Raw genomic sequence first — 26,543 nt, forward strand, 5'->3', positions numbered from 1 at the left:
ACCGTGAGCCCTCAACCCTTCTGGGTTCTATGTCTGCAGGTGGTTGAGCGGGGTAGGAATGGCGATCCTCACGAGCCAAAAAGAGGCCGCGGGCTCACGCTCAGCCGAAGAGACGGCCGCAGGCTGCAATGCTCCGGCGCGGCGCGCTCAGGCCTCGATCCGGGTTCCTGGGGGCGGTGCGCGGGAGGGGGCGGGGCTTGCGCGGCCGCGTGGGCGCCAGTCGCGCGGGAGGGAGGGAGCCGGAGGGAGGGGGCGGGGCCGCGCCGCCCGCGCCGCGCTGGGCCCTCTTGGCCAATGAGCGGCGTCCACATGCCGCGGCGGCGGCGAGAGGGGAGGCAGCCGCGGATAAATGCTATTAGAGCAGCCGCCGCGGAGCCGTCCCCGACGCCACCTCCTTCTCCTCCGCCGCAATTTCCTCAGCTACTGTCGGGGGTGCAGAGCTGAGGGGACCAGGCGAGCGCTCCGCGCACCATCCCGCCGGCTCGCCTCCCTCGCTCCGTTCCGCTCTCAAGGGTCGGCCGAGCACCCCCTCCTCCGGTCCGGGCGGGGCTGAGAATCACCACAGGAGAACGGGGAGGGGGCTTCGGGGCCGCGGCCTGCACTCACGGCGGGCGGTTGAGGGAGAAGGAGGCCCTCCCTTCTGACGAGGGGAGGGAGGGTCAGGACCCCCCCCCCGCACCGTCCAGCTGTGCCCGGGGCGGGCACCAGCGAGGGCCGGGCCGCGAGAGGGGCGGTTGTCTGGGGGAGGGGGCGCGGGGTGATTCAGCGCCCGACGAGGCGGAAGCGGCCGGAGGAGGAGAAGGAGGGGGAGAGACCAGTCCGCGCCTGGGCGCCCGGGGTGGCACGAGCCAGCGGCCCGAGTGCGAGGCAGAGGCGAAGAGGCCGCGGGGACTGGAGGCGAGGCCGGCCGGGCCCCCGCAGCCATGGAGAACGCTCACACAAAGACGGTGGAGGAAGTGCTGGGCCACTTCGGCGTCAACGAGAGCACCGGCCTGAGCCTGGAGCAGGTCAAGAAACTCAAGGAGAGATGGGGCTCCAACGGTAGGTGCCGGGCGCCGGGGCTGCAGGGGCCCCGCGCGGCTCGGCGCGGGCCCGAGAGCCAGGAAAGATGGCTGACCGGGCTCCACCTCGTGGGTCTCGGCTCCGCGCCCGCCGAGGGCTGCAGGCGACGGCTTGAGCCCGCGCGCCGGCCCCGCGGGAGAGGAGTTGCAGGCGGGGGGCGCCGGGGTCGGGTCTGCGCCTCATCTCGACATCCGCATGGCTTCAGCCCTTGACCTTCTACCGCACGCAGCTAGCTCGGCGGCTCTTCACCAGCAGCAGCTGGCCCCGGCGGAGGGAGGGATGAGCCTCCTGCATCTGGGTTGAGCCCTGCGAGACATTTTCTCGTCCCTAGCCGGTTTATGAGGCGTCGCTGTAGTTGAGAATGTCTCTCACCGTTCTCCTACTACCCAGAGTTACACATCTGGCAGAAGTGATGACAGAGCTGAAATGACTCCTTGTTTCAGAAACGCTGCTTGGGTATTGAGATTTCACGTTTCGGAGTAGATCAGTACAAGTACTGCATATTTTCTTGGGGTAGCATTTTGGTATAGTTTCTATTAAGTACTGTTGAATGTTCATCTATCTAGGTGCATCTTTCAAAGAGTGATAATTTAGTAATTCTTTTTGGAAAGAGAGTACTAATTTTTTTTTCTTTTCCTTCTCTTGACACGTTGCCTGATGAATTTCTACAGAGTTACCGGCTGAAGAAGGTAAGTAATCTTAACATGTTTTTTTCTCCCCTCTCTGTATGCTGATCCTAAGATGACATTTACAACAAATATGTTTCTCTCTAACAGGAAAAACCTTGCTGGAACTTGTGATTGAGCAGTTTGAAGACTTACTAGTTAGAATTTTATTGTTGGCAGCATGTATATCTTTTGTAAGTATAAAGAAATTTCTTTTCTCTCCCCAAAGTTGAGACTGTACCTTAGATGAAAAAGCAGGAAACAGCTGCCTATTGAGTGAGAACATTTTATTTGGAGATTTAAGCTGTGTTTTCGTGTTTTTGGTGGTTTTTTTTTTTTTTAAATAGCCCAGGTATTTGAAAATTATAAATAGAACGCACCATTCCTGTACAGAAAATAAATGAATGCCTGACATTTGCAGTGCACTTAGAAATTGTTACCAAATGTGGCAGGCAGGGTCTTTATAAATTCTTGTGGTTTATCAGTTTTTAATATCAAAAAGTTCCTTATTGGAAGGGTTTTTCTGTTTTGGGTTCTTCCATTGTGTAAGATCATACTAAGATGATGTCGGGCTCTCTGTGGTCTGTAAATAGAACTTACAAAAGGAATATTCCAGTTGCTCTCCCTTCCTGGTAGTGGCAAGGTGACAATTGTTTCTGACAGTGACAAGAATGATGACGGCAGTGATGGCACCACTGTTGACCAAATTTGGTCACTGACCTTTAGGGTAGTATATTTATCTAAATTGGACCCCCGTCTTGAGTGGCTCCTAGGTTGAGAGAACAAGGTTTAGTACAGTTGGTTCTAGATCTTAAAAAAAAACACACTGTTTTTTCATGTTCTGTGTGTGCTTACGCGCTTGAGTCCTGTATGGTTGCTAAGAAACTGGTGAAATGCAAACAGCAGAAGAAAGGTGATGGGCATTGAAAAGGACAGTTCTAGATTCTTACAGGTTTTTTTCCTGTTCAGCATTACCATTTTATTGCATTTTTTTTCTCACGAGCAGTGGACCTCCAAGTTTTCCTAAAAATGGTCATGAATAGGACACAGATGTTCTTAATCCTAACAAGAGATGCCTTTTGTTCTTTAAAGTATGGTATTTTATTCTTACAAAAACCAGAATGAGAAATGCGATAACTTTTTCCAAGCTTTGCAAACTTGACGCAACTTCAAGGTTTCTTTTTTGTGTGTTTGCAAAAGACGCATGCAAGCCTCAGGGATCTACCTCAGTCTTTATTGACAACCTTACTCCAGAGGGCTATTTTGAGAACTAAATACATGAAGCAATGAGCCTTTGTTTACTTTAGGTGAAGGAAAAAAATTGGCAAGAGGTGAGCTTTTTTGAAATTTCTCAAATTCTGCCATGAGACTGAGATATATCATGCCATGTTAGCCAAGTGATGTGTAGCCATTAATAATTAATTCCTCACAAATGTCTTCTATGGTTTTCATTGAAGAAAATGAAGAGAGTATCATAGCAACTCATGCAGCATCCTGAATTAATCACTCTATATCTTATATGTGTCTGTTTTTTCTTGGTTAGTTAAAAAAAAAAATTCTCAGTTAGTGGCTGCTAGAGTAGTGGCTGTTTAGCTAGTTTCAATAGATTGTCATGGGACAAAACAACTAATGTGTTTGAGCTAGTATAATGCTTATGTTTAAGTTGGCTACAAAATTTTAAAATAATCTCAAGTTTTGCAGTTTTGATACTGGGCTTCAGTAAGGTCATTGGGGACCTCTTAGAAGTTAATCAGGTGCTGTATACAAGCCAAAGATTAAATTTTTATTGAGATATTTTGTGTGTGTGACTTAAGGCAGTGTTGGAACATCAGTGGCATTATTTCCAGTAGACAGGCTATTGACTGTTTGGGTTGTATAGAATCTCGAGTGGCCAGTTTTGAGTGACTTTATAGTAATACTTTGCATTATGATGTAGTTTTTACTTTACTTTGTTTTTTTGGCTGTGCCTCAAGTCCTGGGGGAACTTTAGTTCCCCGATCCAGCTATCGTAGTGAAAGTGCTGAATCCTAACCTCTGGACTACCAGGAAATTCCCTCCAATGGGTTTTTTAATACATGCTTTAATTTTGTTGTATGGTAGGATGTTGAATTTTTATAGCTTCATAGGTCTGTATTTCTCAGTTGAAGTTTGAGTTACCTTTTAGGTAACTACATGGCGTTATTGCTTAGAAAATTAACTGTGTTACTTTTTTATTTTATGGGCTGCTAAACAAAAAAAAGTTTGGGCTTCCCGGGTGGCTCAGTGGTAGAGAGTCCACCTGCCAAGCAGGAGTACCACGTTCGATCCCTGGATTGGGAAGATCCTCTGAGGAAGGAAATGGCAACCCACTCTGGTATTCTTGCTTGGAAAATCCTATGGACAGGAGCCTGGTGAGCTACAGTCAATGCGGTTGCAGAGTCGGACATGACTTAGTGACTAAAGAAACAGGAAAGTTTAAACATTTTTTGTTTAGGAAGTAATGTAACTTTAATTTGCTTTGATTTGTTTGATGCAGACATTGCGGATATAAACCTGTTGATTTTCTTCATGGGGATTGGGAATATTGCTACATTGTACTTGACCTTTTCATTCCACATTTCTTTATCTGTGAGAAGAGCACTGAATCTTTTGTGATAATCAGTTGATTCCTATGAGCTTCTCTGGTGGCTCAGACGGTGAAGAATCTGATTTTGTTGATTCCTGTTGTTTATCAGGCAAAACAGTAAATAAAAAGTACATGTTCTTTTGGAGAAGCAAATAGGTTTATAATCAATACATGAGCATTATCAGGTTCTACTTAAGAAATACTAGGCTTTAGTGACATATTTCAGATATCAAATTAAGTAGTAAACTGTTAACCAAAGTTAATATTTTGCTGATGCAGAAAGTAGGGAACAGCATTAATGTTTTACACTTGTGACCTGTGGGGGTAAAGTTTAATTAACTTGTCCCTTGGTTTGGAAGAAGTGAGCTGTGTGTCTCCGTTGCATATGAAGTAACATTAGAAATTCCTTGACGTTCAGTACCTTCCTTTCCTTTCACTTTTTCTTTCCATCCCCCTTGTTCACCAACTTTGCCCTTCATATAACACATCATGATTGCTTAATTGGACTGCCTGTTCTTTTCTCTCTTCACTGCTTTGTTAGGAATTGAGCATCTTAGGTTCATAGCACGAACACTGGGGATACAGCTTGGAAGGAAATACAGTATCTTACGTGGAGCTGACATTCTAATGGAGACAGATTTAAAAAAGTAAAATATTTAATAATCTGTTGGATTGGAGATAGTGCTGTGGAGAAAAAGTGGGTAAGGAGGGTGGTGGTGGAATAGGGGACCATGCGGAAAGAGTGCAGTTTTCAAATTGGGAAGTCAGGAGAGGCGTCTAAGGTGATGGTTACCTGAGCAAAGTGAACATGAGGACTATTTGTCTCATCTGTCTGAATCATGTCCTCTGTGGTAACATAATTTGCATAATTTTTTCTATCTTTCACTCCTATTTCCCCATCTCAGCTACTTAGATTGACCCTAAAATGCTAATTAAGCTTTCTTAGACCAAGACACTTCTCAACTTTTGGTTTATATTTGAATAATTTGTCTTTTCCTACTGAAACCTTTGAAGGGACTATTAATTCCTTTTAGAGCCTAGGGTTAGTGCTTTTGTTAAAAGAAATACCTGGATGAGTTTGTGTTGGTAGCATTTTCAAAATATGTGAAATTCATTTACTTTGCTTTTCTCAATAAGATGTATTCAAGAAGTCTTTGGTAATGTAGTGGTTTTAAATTTTTCCTGTGTTTTAATTATTTTGAAGGATAAAATGGGTAGTTTACTGATTGATTTAAGTAATTTATTTAGAGCCTGTGTTTAAAAGATGGTTTGAAAGGTGAATGTCTATGGGGTTTTTGTTTTATTTTTAAAAATATTGTATTCCCAAATCTGAAAATATTGAGTGTTTTCACATGAACTTTGTATCTGGATTGGAAGAGAATATATAGTCTTAATTCATACCATTCTTTTTTAAAAAAATTATTTTGAGTGTATCGTTGCTCTTCGGGGACTCGGGGGTGGGGAGCTTTCTCTAGTTGTGGTGATAGGGGGTTACTCTCTAGTTGCAGCACAAGGGCTTCTCATTGCAGTGATTTCTCTTGTTGCGGCTCTGTGGCATGGGGAATCTTCCGGGATCAGGATTCAGACCTGTGTCTCCTGCATTGACAGGCCGATTCTTAACCACTGAGCCACCAGGGAAGCCCCCATACTATTATAATGGCTGATTTTTCTCTCCCCAGGTAGTTGTTGTAACACTTACCGGTGATACTTTCTTGTGAAGTGTTTAGTTTCTACTTTTTCTTTCTAAAATTTTTTATATAAATTTTTCCTTCATCTAACAAGTATTTGAGTTCTCAAATGCATTGCAAATTTCTAAGGAGACAAGGAAGAACGCAGAACTGGTACATGTTTTAGGACCCTCAGTCCTAAGAATGTGCTTATCTCTCATTTTCTTTTTACAGTCTTGTTCAGAGCTCTGCATATTACTCTGACATGTAGATAATTGAGTCACACAGTATCATGACCTGGATTATAGCAGAACATGTCTTTTTACCTTGGATTAAATTTTGCTTAATTAAATCCTGCCCTCTGACATTTTTGGCTCTACCATCAGAAGTTACTGTTGAGATCAGTCTTATAGATAACAAAGAGAACGTATGCGATCCTATCTAAAGTTAACCTCGCTAGGGAATTTCCCTGACGGTCTAGCACTTTAGGGCTTCCCTCATGGCTCAGACAGTAAAGAATCTGCCTGCAATGCAGGAGATCCGGATTCAAATCCTGGGTAAGGAAAATTTCCTAGAGAAGGGAATGGCAATCCACTGCAGTATTCTTGCCTGGAGAATTCTACGGACAGAGGAGCCTGACAGGCTACAGTCTGTGGGATCGCACAGAATTGGACATGACTAAGAGACTAAGCACACACAACACAACCAGTGTTCTCACTGCTAGGGCCTGGTTCGATTCCTGGTCAGGGAACTAAATAAATAAAGTAACCTAGCAAGTGGTTGGAGAAGGTGATGGCACCCCACTCCAGTACTCTTGCCTGGAAAATCCCATGTACAGAGGAGCCTGGTAGGCTGCAGTCCATGGGGTCGTGAAGAGTCGGACACGACTGAGCAACTTCACTTTCACTTTTCACTTTCATGCATTGGAGAAGGAATGGCAACCCACTGCAGTGTTCTTGCCTGGAGAATCCCAGGGACGGGGGAACCTAGTGGGCTGCTGTCTGTGGGGTCGCACGGAGTCGGACATGACTGAAGCGACTTGGCAGCAGCGGCAGCAAGTGGTTACTTTGAATGGGATTGACAAGTTTGAAACTTTTGATCTTGTTGGATCTGAATAATGTAAGCCCCAAAAATACTTCTACTGTATTAATAGTGAAAAGCAGGGAAAGAAGAAACACTGCCTAAACTGATTCTGCAGCAGTCTTTCCAATTCCTTTTAATACTGTTGATGAGTTACCTTCCTGCTCTGTGTTTAGTTCATATACTACTAGGTAGGGACTTGTATGAGATTTGTTTATTTATGCATCTATATGCAATAAATACATGGTGAGCATCGCCTATATGCTGGAGACTCTTCTAGGACCCTGCGGATAGAACAGTGAACAAAAGGAAATGCAAACAGATAATCCTTTATATTCAACCTGTTCTCAATAAAGATTTTTTAGAAACATTTCCCCTCCCTGCCTCTGTATATTTTGTGTAATTTCTAGTCAGCCGTAATTATGAAGTGACTGTACTACAGTGCTAAAAAGACATAATAATGTGTCATCCAGTTTCCCTCTCCTTTTTACTACCCCCTTTCCAAACTCATGAAGTCTTTCATTTCTCAGAAGCATCTTCACATTTACACAAGAGAGATTTTCTTTTCAGTTAAACAAAACCATAAAGGACTGATTGATTCTTAGGAGTAAATGAAATATGGTTCATCTTTATTTTGAGTTATAGCACTTAATTCTTTGGGTTTTTTGAATATTTTTTGAAGTGTTTAGCAAATTGGTAGTTGTCAGCGTTAAATAGGTCCAGCACTATCCTTCCATATTAAGAGATTTGCCCACTGCTTTCTTATCCGGCAGTAATCACACATTGGACAGAACCTTCAAATAACCGAATGCCTGTGTTTCTTACACATAAACATTTAAAGTCACATAGTGGAAGAAAAGGCTCCTGCATAATACAGATGAGGGTTGTTGCATTACTGATGAATACCACTTTTGCAAAGGAACCACACATTTCTTGAAAAGTAGAAGCTGCTTGCTTGCCTGAGTCTTTTCCTTTGCTCCAGTGGATGTGGAATATTGCTTTAAGTTTTTTCCTCAGGCCTAACTGCCAAAAGGGAAATTCATACTCACTTTAACAAGGTGTGAAGCTTATCTTACAGTTGCTAATGCCTCACTGACCTTTTGAAAAGGTCCTTGCTACTCTTTTAGTTGAGCCATTTTTCTCCCCCAAGAGCTAATGAAGTTTCTTATTTCTGATATGCTCTCCTTGGCAAATGTTTGAAAGGCTAGTATGAAAGCAGCTGTGATCTTGGATCTATCAAAATTTATAACTTCCTAGAGAAGTTTTCATTCTGGCATTAGGCCTGGCCTTAACACCAGGAATGCCCTGTCAAAAGCTTGCAGCTACAGTTTCTATTCATTCTGGTGTTTTTGCCTGCCCTGGTTCATTAGCTGTCAGTTGTGATTGGCATCTTTCAGGACCTTGTCCTTGTGTCTCCTGGATTTTTTTCCTGCTCAAACTGCTGTTTCTTTTGTTGGTGCTATGGTGGTGAGAATACCTGTCTAACAAATTGATATTTGTTGTTAATTCATTGTTGCCCTCTTTTAACTTGCAAAATTCATGTTGGATCTTGCATTAATCATCTTTCTGCCTGTTCGCTGTTTCTGTCAAAGCTCATCTTACGGTGTTCACTAGGTACAGACTTAGTCACTGGCTTCATTATTGCCATAAATCATATCTGACAATATTCAATGTATCAAAAACAGTGCTTTCTTTGTTTACTGAATGGATCTTTTAAAGAAAAGATTTCATTGTGGAATATGCAAACATTTTAAGTAGTGTTAAAAGGCAAAGGCAAATCTTACCTCCCAGATTGAATCATGAGATGTGTTTAACATCCTTTTGGATTGGCAGTTTTCCACAAAAATTTGTTGTCAAAAATTTAACCATTTAGATGCCTCTTCTACTTTTTATTTATAATTTTGTTGGGTTCTCTTTTATTACAGATGCTGAATTATGAAGTACAGTGTGGCTCTCTTTTAGCTTTTAAATCTGAGAGTTATGGTTGGGTGAGCTAGAGATTAATTCTTTGCTCATTTTTCTTGGGACAGTGTTCTGTGGCCAGTTATGACATTATGGGGCTTAGATCGTCTCTGAAGTGCTGTGTTGTTATACTAGATGTCATATGGAGGTTAACCTTTAGAATACATTCCTGATCTCAGAACAACCTTGCAGTGATGACCTTCCGTAATACCACTGAAAATATGTGGGACATAAGCAGTTTATGTACACTAATATCAAAGTCAGAGGTTAAATTACTTTTACTATGAATTTGTACTACATAGGTATTATCTCATATGAGTATTAACCAAATTAAAGTTTGATGATTGCCTTTTAAATTTAGGAATTTATTTTATTTTTTCTGAAAAATATACATAGGAAATGGGTGGGATTTAGTTCTCCAAAGTATTTGTTTTGGATTTTAAACCAATTACTACATGAAAAATAGATTAGTTCTTAAATTGTTAAGAAGTTTATGGTTTTGAGTGTTAAGAGTTAGTGAGAACAAGATATAAGCTTATAATTTATGTCATTACATTTTGCTATATTTTGTTTCTAAGGATGATAAGAAAAGATTTTATGTATCATCATAATTCCTTTAGTGCCAGCCACTTTTGTGCTAAGAACACATTACTGTTCTAATAAATGTCATTTCTCTTTTAGGTTTTGGCTTGGTTTGAAGAAGGTGAAGAAACAATTACAGCTTTTGTAGAACCCTTTGTAATTTTACTTATATTAGTAGCTAATGCAATTGTGGGTGTATGGCAGGTAAGCAATAATTCCTGCGGTGCTAAATTTTGGTAATTTACATAAGAGATTTAAACTGTTAGTCTTTCTATTATCTGTTTTTTCTGGTGTGTTGAGTAAAAATAGCTGTGGAACTGCTTGTTTTTTTGGTCTATTAATTTATTTAATGGCAAAATTTTAGACCTCATGCATATATACTCTGCTGTTAAAATTGCTCATGCTCCATAGCAGCGTGGAATCAAGAATAGTGGTTAAAGAAGTTACTTAAGGAGAACCAGAAAATTTGGGAACCAGTATGTCTGTTTATATTTTCTAGTTGCTTCCTATGCAAGACTTTATAAAACCAGTGTCATTTTCTTTTATCCTTGGATTTGTGTGTGTGTGTGGATTTAGGTATAAAAGTTATTTGAATCCTAGAGAATTTCACTTTGAGAGCATATTCCCGGCTGTTTTCCCTTAATTGTCCAATGCCCAGGCCTTATTCCCAGAATGGAAGATAATTTTCCTCCAGAAACATCATGGGTTCACACTTTTGCCCCACGTCTGCATGATTCGTCTCCTGCAAATATAACTAGTTTGAGAATTTTAACTTTTCTAGGACCGTGGGTCTGTTTGATTTTTGTTTTTTATATAGTTTAACAGACTCAGACTAATATTTCACAGTCATCTTTTGAGTATTAATCTTTTAGATTTTTGATGGATATAGTCACCTCTTTGAGGACTAAAATAGAGTGCATAGTGCAAACATCTTCTACACATACTTAGTCCTGTTGAAATTGTAAACTTATTAGTAAACATTAAGGCATTTGGGTAATGAGCTCATTTAGAAAGATGCCTCCTTAGAAGAGATGTGCCATATTCCTCTTGATTTTTAAAAAAATTGCTGGTAGTTAAGTAGATATACTTCTGTGCATTATTTAGGCAAAAGAAACAGTACACCGCATTAGACTGTCCTTAAGTTAGTAGTGCGTGTTTTTAAATGTACACCATTTACATAGTAGGTGTGAAAATGATCAGTTGTGTCTGACTCTGAGACCCTATACAGTCATGGAATTCTCCAGACCAGAATATTGGGGTGGGTAGCTGTTCCTTCTCCAGGAGATCTTCCCAACCCGGGGATCGAACCCAGGTCTCTCACATTGCAGGCGATTCTTTACCAGCTGAGCCACCAGGGAATCCCAAGAATACTGAGCTACAAGTGTGATTTTATAAGACAGATACTATTTGACAGATGTGACACTGAAGTTCAGAGGGATTGACTTGTCAAAGGCCATATAGGTAGTACATACATAGAGTATCTGAGATTTATATCCAGGGCCAGACTGGATAGAGGTAAAATAAAATCTTAACAGCAGTTTTTACAAGTTTTTATGTATGTTTTAACTTAAAAGAGTAACATTGTTACATCTTAATCCTATTTACATAATATACAGAAGAGTATGTGCCAGTACTGTAGGGTTCTTGCTTTCTGAAAGTAAGGGGAGTTACAGTGTAAGGTAGTATTTGGGAGGGGTCTGGCATGTATTTCTGATTAGTGTCATCAAGGACAGCTGACAAGCAATTGGGGGAGCTATAGAGAAATGGAGTTTTCTGGGTGGAGGCTGGGGAGAATATTGCAGAGAGGGAATGGCATGAGCAGAGAAGGACAGAGTGTGTTTGAGGAATGACATTTAGACCTGTTTGAGTGGAGTAGGTAGGAGTTAAAACTTTTAAAACAAAGGAGACCTCAGACGGTCTTCTAAGTTTTTGTTTGTAGTAAGTTAGGTATATTTGTCTTTCCCCAAGCTGACTTGTTTTTTGATGTAATCTGAATCCATGGTCATTTTCTTCCCTTTTCCACCCTCTGTACTATATAAGTATTCCTATTGATAGTTTGGGTTGGTGGGCGGCAGGGGAGGCTCTTTAAGTGATTTTAATTGGCATCTTCGTCCTCGGGGTCTGAGATAGTTTATCTTTTAAGTTTATGCTTCTAATTTAAATGTGCCTTTGCTGATTTTTAATAGAAGGAAAATATAGTGCTCCTGGACATCTTAACCTTGATCAGTCCAGTTAAACTTTACCTGACGTGACCTTGAGGAAGGAGAAAAAAGTAAAACTGCCATAATTCATACATTCAGGGGGGAGAATCCTGAGGAAAAAGTGATTGCAAATTTGACTAATTGAATAGCAGCAGTGGTCAGAATTTATTTTTTCTACAATACCAGTAACGTTTGAACTTAGCCTTAAGTAGATATGATAGGGATTTAAATTACTTTTGTCGTGAACTTCCCAAATTTAAGGTTTCCTATATTTTTTCAGGGATGCATATGTAAAAAGTGAGACACACATGCCAATAGCTTTGTTTTCTGTCATCTCAATTCTCTTTTAAGCAGGTTTGAGGGCTTAATTTTTACCACCAGGCGAAAAATGAGATTACGTGGTATTGAGTGTAAATTTTATCTAAGTAAAGGTTAAATTGAAAATGTGTAGTTTAGAGGGCAAAAATGTGAAAGAAATGAAAGAATTTTTTCCTTGTCCATTGAATTGAGTAACCTCATTTGGGCACTTGCTTTGTAGACTTGCTCCTTCTAATTGCTTATTTTCTAAGAGAATAAAAGGCAAATTTGGCATATAAACTTCTGCCTCCCCTTAAAGGAACTTTCCCTTAGCATTTTTTCAGCATGACTCATTTTAATTGTACATCTTTCATCTTGAGATTAGGGAAGAAAAATTTGTGTGTGACTAAGTCTTGACATGTTCATATATAATATTATGGTGAATATGGTTTGTGACTGGCAGTGCTTCCAGCCATTTATTGGTCTGTGCCACTGGAGAGAGATTCAGAATTTGTGAGGAGATGTAAAACTTGGTTTTCTTAATTCATCACTCAAAGCATTTACTGTGTGCCAAAGCACAACCTAAGCATTTTACAGATAGCTTGTAAATTCTCACACCCGTTGAGAGGGGTGGGTACTGTTAGTGTCCTGGTTTTGTAGGCAGTAAACCTTGTCTGTCATGTCACTTATCCACAGTCAACATAGCTTTTGAGTGGAAAAGGCTGGGATGAGCCTGAGCAGTCCAGACCCAGACCATCAGCTTTCATGGGAGACAAGATTGATTTAATGGTGTGAGTGTGTGAGGTTAAAGGTGAGGGCCATGTTGCATGGTGTGCTTAGGGACAGCAGGTTCTAATAATTGCTTTTCTCCATTGATTTAATCCTTACTCTTAGGGTGCTTAGTTTTTTCATTTTTAATACAAAATCAAAAGGGCCTAGTGTTTATTATCTTAAGATGTGAATCATTTACTATAAATGTGCATCTCTTGGGTGTTTTGTATGTTCTTTTTTTTTTTATTTAGGTTAGAACTCTAAAATTTGATTCCAGGGCTAGAAACATTTAGCAGTGGCAGGCTGTGTTTACTAATTTCTTTTGTTTTCTTTTCTACAGGAAAGAAATGCTGAAAATGCAATCGAAGCCCTTAAGGAATATGAGCCTGAAATGGGCAAAGTGTATCGACAAGATAGGAAGAGTGTACAGCGGATTAAAGCTAAAGACATAGTTCCTGGTGATATTGTAGAAATTGCTGGTGAGTTGAATTGGTCATTTTTTATTTTAAGGTTGTATATTTGAATGCAGTCTTTTCCTCAGGGTTCATACTTAGAGGTTTTAGAAGTTAGGCTCATGTGTATCGATTATATTAACAGATTTTAGTGCTATCCAAACAAATTAGGGTTTTTTGTAAAATTTCAAAGTGTTTTGGACCTCCCTTCATGTTGAGAAGATTTTTCAACATGTTTTTAAAGAAACAAAGGTGTTTCAAATTACTGTGCTTATTATTTTCAGTACGCTTTAGAAATCTAGTTCTAGTGAGATGAACTTATCTTGATTTGACAGTTGTAGTGAGCAGTTTGTTAGAATACTAGTTAATGAGTACATGGTCTTTCCTGTTTTGGTTCTTGGCACAAATAATAAGTCAGACTTGCAACTATCAAACCAAGTTGATGGTTAAGGGTAATTTCATGACTTTAAAAGCTCTACTTAAAAATATTTTGACATAACACTGAGCCAGGGATGTTAGCCAGAGATCCGGGTTTGGGCTTTTAAAGAGTGAATCCTCTGCCATGCCAGAGCTCTTCACGCATATCAGAGGTCCTCCTTGCTGTAGGTCAGTGCCAAGTTTTCAGACAGCCCAGAATGCCCCTGGAGCCAGTCAGAACAGCTAATCTTTTGCAGGGGAATCATTACATTGTGTTCTTCAAATCATTGTGGTTTTTCAAACCCTTCTGAGCTCAGCATACTTGTTTTCTTTTTGTGAATGGTCTTATAGTAACACTTTCACATTGACGTGTAGGGAAAATGTGCTTGTCTCTATTGTCTTACTCACTTTAGTGAGAATTCAGAGTGGTGCATCTCTTGGCTTGTGCTCTGCAGTTTTGACCTTTGAAAGTAAATTACCGGGACTTCCAGTGGTTAGGACTCCGCACTCAATACAGGAGTTGGGGAACTAAGATCCTGCATGCTGCTTGCTGTGGCTAACAACAAAAACCCGTTACCTTGTCATAGGTCTTCCAGAAAAAGAATAGTGTTGTCTGTCTACCCACACGTTGATTACTTTGGACAGCAAAGTTTGTGTAAATGACCTAACACTTGCTAGGTTATTAATGTTAACAGAAGTACAACTCTGAATGAAATATTTTGGACAGTGGATTGTTTTAAACTTAGTTTTGACATAATTTCAGACTTAAAAGTTGCAAGGCTAGTAAGAATTCCCATTTAACTTTTACCCAGATTCTGAAAATGTTTGTTATCATGGTAACTTGCATTGTCACCTTTCAGTCTATATACATTGACACATTTTTGCTGAATTCTTCGAGAGTAAATTGAGAAATGATGCCTCTTTGCTCCTAAATAGTTAGTATTTATTTTATAAATCTGTAGACCTTAGTCAGATTTAACCATTTGTCACCATGGATTTTACAGCAAAAACATGAGTTAGAGGGGGTTCTGGTGCTGATGTAGGAATTAGGTCACAGTGGGAAGGATGGCGATAGGCAGGAGCTAATGAGAGCAAGTGATATCAAGGGCTGTAGCATTCAGAATAATGAGGGAAGGCTTTTGAGTTTATGAGTAGCAGTTTTTAAGCAGGGATGCACATCAGAATTATCTGGGGACACTAAAAGTTTTTACCAGGTCTCAACCCAAAATATTAATTCGGAATCTCTTGGGCATGGAATTACGGTCATATATAGTTTGAAAAGTGAGCCTCAGGTTTAGGTGCTAAGCAACAGGTTTTGATAACTGGATAGATTGGGGGGTGGATGGGAGCAAGGTGTGCAATCAGAGATGCTGACAGGATATCTAGTTTAGGTGACTGGGTGGTGATGGTGCCCAGTAACTGAGGAAGGAAACGCTGGAGGAAGATAGTTTGTCTTTCCACAATTATGTCATGTGGTAGGTGTACTTAAAGATCGCCTAAGTATTGCACAAGATTCTGTTTGACTTTGCATATTTTCCAGTTCTCCAGCTTAGTCTGGGAATACACTTTCAGCCTCTCAAACTAAGGTATTATAAGAGTTTTGATCCTGGATAGACTGTTTCAGTGTGTTCCGTATATTTGAAAACTTAGAGAAGTTACCCCCAAAGCGCTTACCCTTGGTCTGCATCGGTAGATGGCAGTGGTGTACAGCCTCAGATGCACCATGATCCTCAGGGCGTCACTTCCCTTTTGAAGAAATAAACTAGGACCAGCTTCTCTTCAGTGGAAGTATTGCTTTTTTAAATTATTTTTTTATTGAAGGATAATTGCTTTACAGAATTTCATTGTTTTCTGTCAAACCTCAACATGAATCGGCCATGGGTACACATATGTCCCCTCCCTTTTGAACCTCCCTCCCATGTCCCTCCCCATCCCACCCCTCTAGGTTGATACAGAGCCCTTGTTTGAGTTTCCTGAGCCATAGAGCAAATGCCCGTTGGCTATCTATTTTACATATGGTAATGTAAGTTTCCATGTTACTCTTTCCATACATCTCACCCTCTCCTCCCCTCTCCCCATGTCCCTATAGACTTACGTCTATTCTGTCTGTTTCGATTTCTTTTTCTCTGAATTTGGGGTCTCACCGATCTTTCCCATCTGAGTAAGTCACTTTAACCACAGTTAACTGAGAGGAACTTGGGAATCGTTTTAATTCTTTCCTCTCTTATTCTGTCTCTAAGACCAGTTGATTCTGTCTCCAAAACACACCCGTATTTACTATTTTTTCCTCAGTCACCACATCAGTCACACCGTCACCTCACACTGACATCATCAGTTTAGTTGCTCAGTCGGGTCTGACTCTTTGTGACTCCATGAACCGCAGCACGCCAGGCCTCCCTGTCCATCACCAACTGCTGGAGTCTACCCAAACCCATGTCTATTGAGTCGGTGATGCCATCCAACCATCTCATCCTCTGTCGTCCCCATTTCCTCCTGCCCTCAATCTTTCCCAGCATTAGGGTCTTCTCAAATGAGTCAGCTCTTCGCATCAGGTGGCCAAAGTATTGGAATTTCAGCTTTAACATGAGTCCTTCCAATGAACACCCAGGAGTGATCTCCTTTAGGATGGACTGGTTGGATCTCCTTGCAGTCCAAGGGACTCTCAAGAGTCTTCTCCAACACCACAGTTCAAAGACATAAATTCTTCAGCGCTCAGCTTTCTTTATAGTCCAACTCTTACATCCATACACGGCTACTGGAAAAACCGTAGCCTTGACTAGAGTGACATCATCATCGTGTCATGTCCTCACTAGGCTCTGGCTTCCTTTATTGTCTTGTTGCAGTTTGTTCTCTACGCAGAAGCTAGACTTCCCTAAAGATTATATTAATTCACTTGCTACAACCTTTCAGTGGCTTCTCTCGCATCAGAAGTACTTTTTTTTCTTTAACCCTGAATGACCTTGCATTGTATAGCTCCTACTTACTTCTGTGATTTCATCTTATGCCACTCACTGTGCTCTAGTCATACAGGACTTGTTACGTTTTCACGACCACCAAGCTTACCTGGCCTCTTTTGGGTAATTAAGCAAATTTTATAATTTATTGATTTTCCCAATGCACAAATCTCACGGTGGCAAAACTTTGGTTATAACCTGTGTCTACCTGACTTTCACCACTGTGAAATTCACTCCCTATAATGTAGCGTTTTTTATATGTTGCATTTGATAGTTTAGGAAGGACAGATGACTTATCCACCGTGTGTGTGTGACATAGGAGTAGTCCCTTTCTTGTTTATATTGTGGTAAAATATACATATCGTTAAGTTTGCCATTTTAACCATTTTTAAGTATACAGTTCTGTGGCATTAGGTGTATTCACGTTGCACAACTGTCACTGCTGTTCATCTCCAGAACTTTCCCATCTTCCCAAACTGAAAACTAACAGTAATTTCTCTTTACCTCCCTTCTCTCGGTCCTGGCAACCACTGCCTTTCTTTTAATATTTTAAAAAAAAAAAAATTTTTTTTTTAAAGATGAGTTTAAATCCTTCATCTTAGGTGAATATACTTATTACTAATAGAATTGTTCTAAGCGGTACACATACTTAAAATCAGTTCTGCCTTCACCTATTTCTAATTCCTTTGTGAGGAGTCTTAACAGGTCTTGAGAGGTAGCACTCTTTTCCTCCACCTCTTCCCCCACTGTATACTAATTGCTAAAAACATACACAGTGCTGGGATGTTGGGCTCTTGTATACTATGCTTTCTTGAATTTTGACCATTCCACAGGATGCTGAACAGAGGTGATCACAAGTTTTAGACAGATAATGAACATTTTATTAAACACTATTAATCATACTACTAGGCAACATGCACTTTAAGGGCAAAACTGTCACACTGATCATTGTAATCTTGCTGAGCATGTAAAAAGCTCTACATAATAAATAAAACCTGAAGTGTGGAGTAGGTTTAGCAATGTAAATCTGCTTTTTGTGCAGCTTCTGTGCAGAAGAGATAATTTGATGTCTCTGTGCATGAGTTCAGGTGTGTGCCAGATACAGCGATAAATTTCCTAGTGTTTGTTTTTTAATCATCAACCACCCTATGGGTGTGTGTACTGTTAGTCACATTGTGAAACTAACAGTTGAAAGTGAGTCTTTGTGGTTTATTGCTTCTGTCTTCAGCTACGGTTAACTTACTAGAGAATATACAGTATATTTAGTAAATGTATATGTATTTCACACATTAATTTGTTGGCGGTCCAGTTCACAATTTTTTAAAAACAGCTTTATTGAGATACAATTCACATGCCAAAACATTTCACTCCTTTAAAGTGTAATTAAGTGTACAGTCTTTATCACTGTCTAATTTCAGAATATCTTCCCCTCAAAAAGAAATCCTATACCCATTAGCAGTCACTTCCTCTGCCCACTTTACCCCAGTCCCTGGCAACCACAGTTTACTTTGCTTTTAGGGATTTGCTTATTCTGGATATTGCATATAAATAGAATCATACAATAAATGCCCTTTTGAGACTGATTTCTTTCACTTAGTATTTTTGCTAGGAGTCCTTTAGTTGTGGCATAAATCACATACTTCGTTTGTGTGTATAATACTATATTCTTTATGGCTAAGTATTATTCCATTGTTTAGGTGTGCCACATTTTGTGTATTCATTCATCAGTTCACAGATATTTGGGCTGTTTTCCCCTTTCCGGCTATTATAAATAATGCTAGGGTGAATATTTGTGTACAGTTTTTGTGTGAACATATGCTTTCACTCTCTTAGATATGTACTTGGACAGGAAATTGTTGGGGCTTAGAGGGACTCATTTAACATTTTGAGGAATTTCCCAACCATTGTCCAAAGTGATTGCATCATATTACATTCCACCAGCAATGAACGTAGGTTCCAGTGTCTCTGTATCCTCATCAACACTTGCCTTTTAAAATTTTAGCCATGAAGTATTATCTCACTTTGATTTTAATTTGTACTTCCCTAATTTCGTAATGATATTGAGCATCCTTTCATGTCCTTCTGTTCTAATACATTAGTTTGTCATATTTGAGAAATGTCTAAATCCACTGCCTGTTTTAATTGGGTTGTCTTTATAATGTTGAGTTGTAAGAGTTCTTTATATATGCTGGTTTATCAGATAAATTGCAAAATTTTCCCATTCTGTAGGTTTCTTTTTTACTTGATGGTGTTATTTGTAGCATAAAAGTTTTTAATTTGATAGAATCCCATTTGTCTTTTTTTGTTTCATTGCTTATGCTTTTGGTGTCATACCAAAGAAGCTGTTCTGTGATCTGATGCCACCAAAATTTTGTATATGGTGTGAAGTAGGGGTCCAGTTTCATCTTTTTGCATTTGGATACCCAACTGTGTCAGCACCATTTACTGAAAAGACTTCGTTGAATTGTCCTGGCACCCTTGTCAAAAATCAACTGACTTCGTTTCCTACTACAGATTGACTGTTATTCAATTGATATGTGTGTCCAGCTTCCTGCCAGTACCACACCATCTTGATTACTGTAGCTTTGTAGTAAGTTATGAAATCATTAAATTTGAGTCTCCTGGCTTTGTTGTTTTTCTAGATTTTATTTTGGTTATTCGGAGTCCCTTGCATTTCCATATGAATTTTAAGTTTAACTTGTTAATTTCTGTCCCAAAAGCCTACCTAGATCTGATAAGAATTATGTTGACTCTGTAGCTCAATTTGGGAAATACAGCCATCACAGCAATATTAAATCTCCTGATGCTTGACCTTTGTTTTTTTCTGTCTCATTTCCTTTAACACTCTGTTTCCAGTGTACAAGTCTTATGCTATTTTTGTTATGTTTATTCCTAAGTATTTTTTGTTTTCTTGGGAGCTATTTGTAATTGGAATTGATTTTTTAATTTCAGTTTCAGATTGTTCTTTTCTAGAGTATAGAAATACAGTTGATTTTTGTGTACTGATTTACAACCAGTACATTGCCTTGCAATGTGGACTCTTATTCTAATAGTTTTCCATGGGTTCCTTAAGATTTTCCCCTCTGTAAGACCATGTCATCTGAAAACAGAAATAATTTTTCTGTTTTTCTAGCCTGGGTGCCTTTTCTTTTTCTTGTCTCATTGCCCTGGCTGGATTCTTCGGTAGAATGTTAAAAACAGGAGGCCAGAGTAAACATCCTTGTCTTGTTCCTGATCATAGGGGAATAGTATTCAGTCTTTTACCATGAAGTATGATGTTAGCTTTGAGTTTCATAGATGCCCTTTACCATGTCGAGGAAGCCTGAATCACAGTTTTATTTTTTAGGTTGTCAATATACTCTTGTTTGGTCTGTTCTGGTGACTTTTCATGGTTTTTAACTATTTAGATCCAAATGAGAAATGGTAGTTAGATTACTAGAACCGGTGGGTTACTGAACTGGGAAAGATGTAACCCTAAGGCATTTAAATTGATTCAGATGGAACATTTTGGAAAAATATTTTGTGACTGCTTGACCTGGGCCAGATAAATAGCTATTTATTTTATTCAGACTTACTGAGACTATAAAATTTGAGGCGTTTTTTTAACTTCTACTCTTATATTAGGATTAGTAATCTAGTTGACCCTGCAATTTGGCAGTTAGCCCAATAATTCAGTTCTGTGAAACTGTAGAAGTGAATTTCAATTCTGAACATAAATCTAAATTATTTCTTGTCAAAGTCTTACTCTGTACATGACCTGAAGGGATAAATGGTGTAAATTGTGCTCTTAGACACAGTAATTTTTATACTGTTATTTAAATTATGAAATTGACTGTGAAGAGGGTTCTTTCTGATGAATTGAAAAGCTGGAGAATATTGTTAACTGCTTTGAAGATCAAAGCAAGTATTTGCAGAAATAAAGAGACCTGTTTGTAGTCATTGTTTGGATGTAAGAATCATCTGACTTGAGATGATAAACGTCTTCTTGGTAACTTCTGGAAGATATATGGTAGAATAGTTCTGCTGTACTTTCTAAAGTCTAGCCTGGGTGGCTTTTTTGAGGGGGAGATAGAGGGATCTAAGGAAACTGTATTTTTAATGTTGCTATGCCAGTTAATACCGTTTCCAGGAAGACACTGTATAAGCATGCATAGCAAATCCATATGTATACTTCTAAGTATCTTGACTACAAAATAGAATAGATTTGGCAGGTAAACATATGGTTACCCATGTGTTCATCTTCTGAAACTACAATAACTTTGTATTATTATAATGTCAGGAAAGTATTTCTCTGGATAGATGGAAACCAAAAGTAGTAAAATATGGGTATAATTTATAAGAAATGAACATCAGTGTTTCAGTGTTCTGTATTATTTGCTAAGATCAAGGTGAATCAAGCTTTCAAAGTGATGAAAGTCTTTAACTTCAGAATTTGGGGGGCATTCAGCATTTGCATGAGAGGGGTATAATTGACTTCTTAAGGCAACTGTTTTCAAAATTGTTTGAAACAAACTTCTTGTATCTTGGTAACCCAGAGTTGATGAATAGCACAAGGACATAAATGTCCTCAGATGACCTCTGTCCTGTAGTATACTCTGGAGTAAATCATGTTTTAAGATTATGTAAGTGTTAGAAATGACACAGTCTCAACGTAAAACTGTATTTGCTTTACTTAGCTTCTGGAGAAATTGATTTTATATTTCCTAAATTGAAGAATAAATATTCAGCAGTCCTGCCAGCAATTATTAAAAAAGAATAATTCATAAACTTGGTAACTATTGAAGGAAGAGAAGTTTCACTTTTGATAGTCAACTTGCAGTAATGAGATTTAGTAACACTTATGAAGTGGCATTTCCAAGCAGTTGAGGAAAAGGAAAAACAACGTTGTAAAATAGATGACTGATTCATGTAAGAACCTGTATTATTATCCTAATTCCACACAACACTGGACAGAGTAAATTAACCTAACCTCTACAGAATCTAGAGGAGCTTTCTGGCTCAAGAGATGTATGATTCAGTTAATATAGCCTTATCGTTTCTTTAGCGAGGACTGTGAGCCTTTTTTCTTTTGCTTTTGGAAAAAAAAAGGAATTGGAGCAGCCTGAATGAATAGTCAACAAACACTTAATTCATACCTGTTGAGCTCCCTAACACAAATATCAGAAAGTTAATTCTGTGCTGTCTAGCAGAAGGCTTGGCAGACTTTTTTAACAGAGCTACCTTAGAAATATTTTGGGTTTTGTGGCCCCAAACAGTCTCTGTAGGGGAAAAAAGATTTTTTTTAACGAGTTTAAAAAATGTAAAAATCATCCTTGGCTTTAAGGGCTGTTTTTAAAAGAAACAAAAACAGGGCTTTAAGTTTGTCCAGCTGCTTAGAGCTGCTTCTCTATCTTCATGTGCAAGAAAGATTTTGTTAAAGTGTACATTTTGAGTACTTAGGTCTGGAGTGGTCCTCATTGTTCTCCATTTCTACCAAGTTCCCTGGTGAACTACACTTTGAGAAGCAAAACTCTACAGCGGTAGTTCTTAATCATGTCTAGAACACAGTTCCTTTAACAATTAATGAAATCTGGACTCTTTTTCCAAATACACACGTTCAGAAATCTTGTATGCAATTTCAGGGGTTTCTTTTGTCCTTCTCCCCAGAATTCCACCCCAAGATTCTAGCTATTGGTTTTAAAAAATGAAGTTACAAGCATAAACCTAGTTTTATTGTGCTGCACAGATATTGCATTTTTTTAACAGATATTTCAACTTTTCATTATTATAATTGTTATGATCAGTGAACTTTGGTTACTATTGCAAAAAGACTGACCAATGAGGACTCAAGTGATTAGCTTTCTTTTTTTTAAGTAATAAAGTCTCATAAAATTAATGTCTGTACATTGTTTTTTACACAATCCTATTGCATACTGATAGACTATAGTACAGTATAAACATATCTTCGTATCACTCAGTTTATTGCAGTCTTTGCTTTTGCTCCCTTTTTTAATATCTATTTATTTGGCTGCGTCAGGTCTAAGTTGTGGCACACAGGATCTTCTGCTGCGGCCTGTGGGCTTCACTCTAATTGTGGCACGTGGCTCTGTAGTTCTGGGGTGGGCTTAGCTGCCCCATGGCATGTGGGATCTTAGCTTCCTGACTGAGGATCGAACCTCCATCCCTTGGATTGGAAGGTGGGTTCTCAGCCAGGGTAGTTTCTGCTTTTGCTTTTGTGGTTGTATGGCGTTGAACCCAAAATGTCTCCCAAGGTATGGCTATATACCATATGATCCAGCACTTCCACTTCTAGGGTATATATTCAAAGGAAATAAAATCAGTCTCCTTAAGATACCTGCATTCATTACAGTACTGTTTACCTAAGTATCCATCAGTGGGTAAATGAACAAAGAAAATGTGTCTACACACACAAACACTATAGAGTATTACTGAGACAAAAATGAAGGAAGTCCTTCTGTTTGCAACAACATGGATGCACCTTAAGTGAAAGAAGTCAGAGAAAGGCAGATGCCCTGTAATCTCACTTACACGTAAATCTTTAAAAAAGGAAACTCACTCTCACACACATGCAAAACAAACTTAGAAACTCAGGTTGGTGGTTTCTAACACGGGGGGTGCAGGAATTAGGTGAAGGTGGTCAGAAGGTATAAAGTCCAGTTGTGAGACAAATGTGTTCAGGGAATTTAATGTACAGCATGGTGACTATAGGTAACAGAATTATGGTATATACTTGAAAGTTGCTAAGAATATATGTTTTCATCATAAGGAAACAGTTGTAACTATGTGAGGTTGATGGATATTAACTGATTGTAGTAATTTCCTACAGTATGTATATATAAATGTTTTGTACCCTAAATTTAATACAGTGTTACAGGTTGGTTTTTATTTCAACAAAATGGTAAAAGTCATTACAGTTAAATTGTAAAATATTGTCTGATTAAGCAGTCTGCATGGTGTTGTTGAAATATTGTTAAACAGTTTTCACCTGTTCCTAAAATGATAAACATCACTCAGAGATGTAGAAGCAAAACTACATGACCAAATAAGGATTGTTGTCTTTTGTCTCTTCCCCCGTACGGAGTTGTTTCACAGTGAGAAGGATGAGAGAACAGAACTAGTTAGAGGTGCAGACCTGAGTCATCTGTAACCAAAAATCAGTAGAAATCATTATATTAGTTTTTCCTGTAAGTAATATCTGTTTTATAGAGCTGTAAGTTCTTAATCTTAACTCGTATGTAAGCAGAACAACAAACAGTCTAAAACAGAAATCAGTGTGGATGCTATTAGAAGCAGAGGGTTTTGAGACCTAGAGCAATAATTTATTCATTGCTGTGAGAACAGCTAAGACACTAAGAACCATGAGTTCGAGGAACTCAAAAAGGTGTCTCCCGTCATCAGATCATGATGGACCAGTTGATCTTGAAGCCTGACCTGAATTTCACAGGGCTGGCATTTCCTCACTTCCTGTAGTCACCTCCTCCCCCCTCCCTGTGACTCAGTGGTAGTTACAGTACAGTAAGTGCCAGTCTGTCCAACCCTTATTATTGTGATTAAGATTTGGGGAAAATGAGAAGAAACCACATAGTGTAGGGAACACATTTCCTAAGCGTGACACAAAACTCCCAACATCACCAGATTTGACTAGGTAAAAATATAAAGTAACTTATTTTGAAGATGATAAAATAATTTTAAGAAATAAAGTGCTTCGTGTTAGCTGCTGCTGCTAAGTCGCTTCAGTCGTTTCCGCCTCTATGCGACCCTATGGACAGCAGCCCACCAGGCTCCTCTGTCCACAAGATTCTCTAGGCAAGAATACTGGAGTGGGTTGCCATTTCCTTCTCCTGCTTGGTGTTAGCAGTAGTCAGAATACAAGATTGAGAGTATGAGGAAATGGCAAGAAAATTAGTTTGGTGGAAGTATACATTTGTAGGAAAATTCTGTTTTCTGTGAATCTTTTCTCCAGAAGTAATTGAAGTGCACAAAAGGAAAATTAGAAACATGTAAATGGCTGTGAAAATAGTGACTGGTTGATTAATCACAGGATGGCTGTGAAATACCTGTGACGTTAAGCAAGTTGCGTGCCTCATTTTCCTTATCTGTAAACAGAGAATGAAGATAATCATAGAATTCATAAAATTCTTATAGCAGTGCTTAGTATAGAATAAGCATTCTCCAAAGTTGAGCTTTAGAGATGATTGCTTTAGGTATTACTATGTAGCCATTAAAAAAGAATGAAACAGGTAAGGACATAACCAATGTTAAAGGTTTGTAATTTTTATTTTAATGAAATTTTAGTGTTATCTACAGAGAGAGGTGTTAGATAAATAGTGTTAACAGATAGATGTTTGGACAAGGGAAGTGAGGGATGGGTTTTCACCTTGTAAAGAGCATGCTTTACTGTTGTAAGAGAAATGCGTGTTGGTATCCCGGATACCGTGTACTCTAACCTTGCTGTGGGCTGCCTCCACAGCATCTAATGAACCAGTTAGCTTCCACCTCTAGCAGCTAGAAACTTCCCTGCCTAGGAACAGCTGTGCTACTTTTATTGGCAATTATGTATTATGCCAGTTTTATTATAAAATGTCCCTTATAAGGAGCTGAAACATACTTGTCTGTTCTGTACGTTAGTTTTTCTCTTCAGAGGCACATAGAAGTCTGGTTCCTTATCCTGTGATGGCCTGTTTTACCATCTTGATGGCTTTCTTTGGTGCCCATACTTGAATACAGTTAATGTAAGTGGAGTCTAGTTCCTATTTTAGACCTTATCTTCCACTCTTACACATAAGGACACTTCTTTGGCAATCTTAGTTGTACTCACTTAAAACCCATGAGTCTTTTTCATGTTTCTCTTTCCTTCTATATCTCTAGTCTTCCGCTGGCATACATGTCTTCTGTTTTCAGTGTATATTTTAAGCAGTGATCACTGTTAAACCTCATTCAGCTCAACCAAGGCTAAGATCTCTTTGATCCCGATGTTTCATTGTTTCTAACTTTGTGACAGTGTTCAACTTGATAATTATCATAAGTTTCTGATGCCCCCCCCCGCCTTTTTTTTTTTTTTTTAAGAAAATGATGTGTGTGCATGTACTTCATTCCATAGCAGATATTTTATTTGGTGTGCACTATGTTTCAACACAATACCAGGCCTGGAGAATCAGTGGTGACTAAGTGACTGCCTTTGTGGAGCTAGTGGGTCTAGTGGGGAGGACACATCAAACATGTGATGAGTATTAGGAAATGGGCCCATTCTTTGGGCACATTGTGATGGATACCAACCTAATCTTGAAAGTTCGAGGAAAGCCTGGCTGTTTGTGAAGACTCAGAACTTTTGAGAAACTGAAGAGGATTGTGTTTGAAGCAAGTCTAGCAGGAAGAAGCTGTTGAAAGGTTTCAAAGAGAATGATGTGTCTTCATTTTAAAAAGATGTCTTTCATCATAGATAGTATATCCAACAAATTGGACTGGGAACAGATATAAGCTATGGCAGTTTGCAGTGTTCTATGCTCACCCTGAGGCCTGGAAATATTGTTAAGTAGGCAGGTAGAGCTTCTCAAGTGAAGAATTTCATTCATTTTTTTCCTAACTACAAAATTTATGACTCAAATTAGGAGTGAAAATGTTTGAGTCACAGTTAAATGTTTAACTGATTTAGGTTAATTAATTCTATTATGGCTGGCTTCTCCTCAGAGCCATTTAAACTCAGAAACAATAGTGGTATTTAAGAGGTAATTTTGTGATCTTATATATAATTTTCTTTTAAAAAAAAATTTTTGAATAAACTGGTAGAATTTGCCACAATAAGTTAGATTTTTTTCCTTATGTATAATC

At 39.1% G+C, this 26,543-nt stretch overlaps 1 protein-coding gene across 2 annotated transcripts in view; it reads left to right on the forward strand.

Annotated features, from left to right (window-relative positions):
• Positions 1–346: 346 nt before the first annotated feature.
• Positions 347–26,543, forward strand: part of ATP2A2 (ATPase sarcoplasmic/endoplasmic reticulum Ca2+ transporting 2) — a 58,472-nt gene continuing 32,275 nt past the window's right edge. Inside the window, exons 1-5 of one of the 2 annotated variants that reach the window (XM_055405233.2) lie at positions 347–1,041; positions 1,734–1,751; positions 1,839–1,921; positions 9,723–9,827; positions 13,233–13,371. In XM_055405233.2, the coding sequence (XP_055261208.1) occupies positions 924–1,041; positions 1,734–1,751; positions 1,839–1,921; positions 9,723–9,827; positions 13,233–13,371 (463 nt within the window). In that variant the 5' untranslated portion in view covers positions 347–923. The remainder of the gene's footprint in view (positions 1,042–1,733; positions 1,752–1,838; positions 1,922–9,722; positions 9,828–13,232; positions 13,372–26,543) is intronic. The other variant, XM_055405234.2, reaches the window with a different exon arrangement.

The sequence above is a fragment of the Moschus berezovskii genome, chromosome 19 (genome assembly GCF_049115385.1).
Source record: "Moschus berezovskii isolate FMDL1 chromosome 19, NW_MosBer_1.0, whole genome shotgun sequence".
In the NCBI taxonomy this organism is placed as follows: domain Eukaryota; kingdom Metazoa; phylum Chordata; class Mammalia; order Artiodactyla; family Moschidae; genus Moschus; species Moschus berezovskii.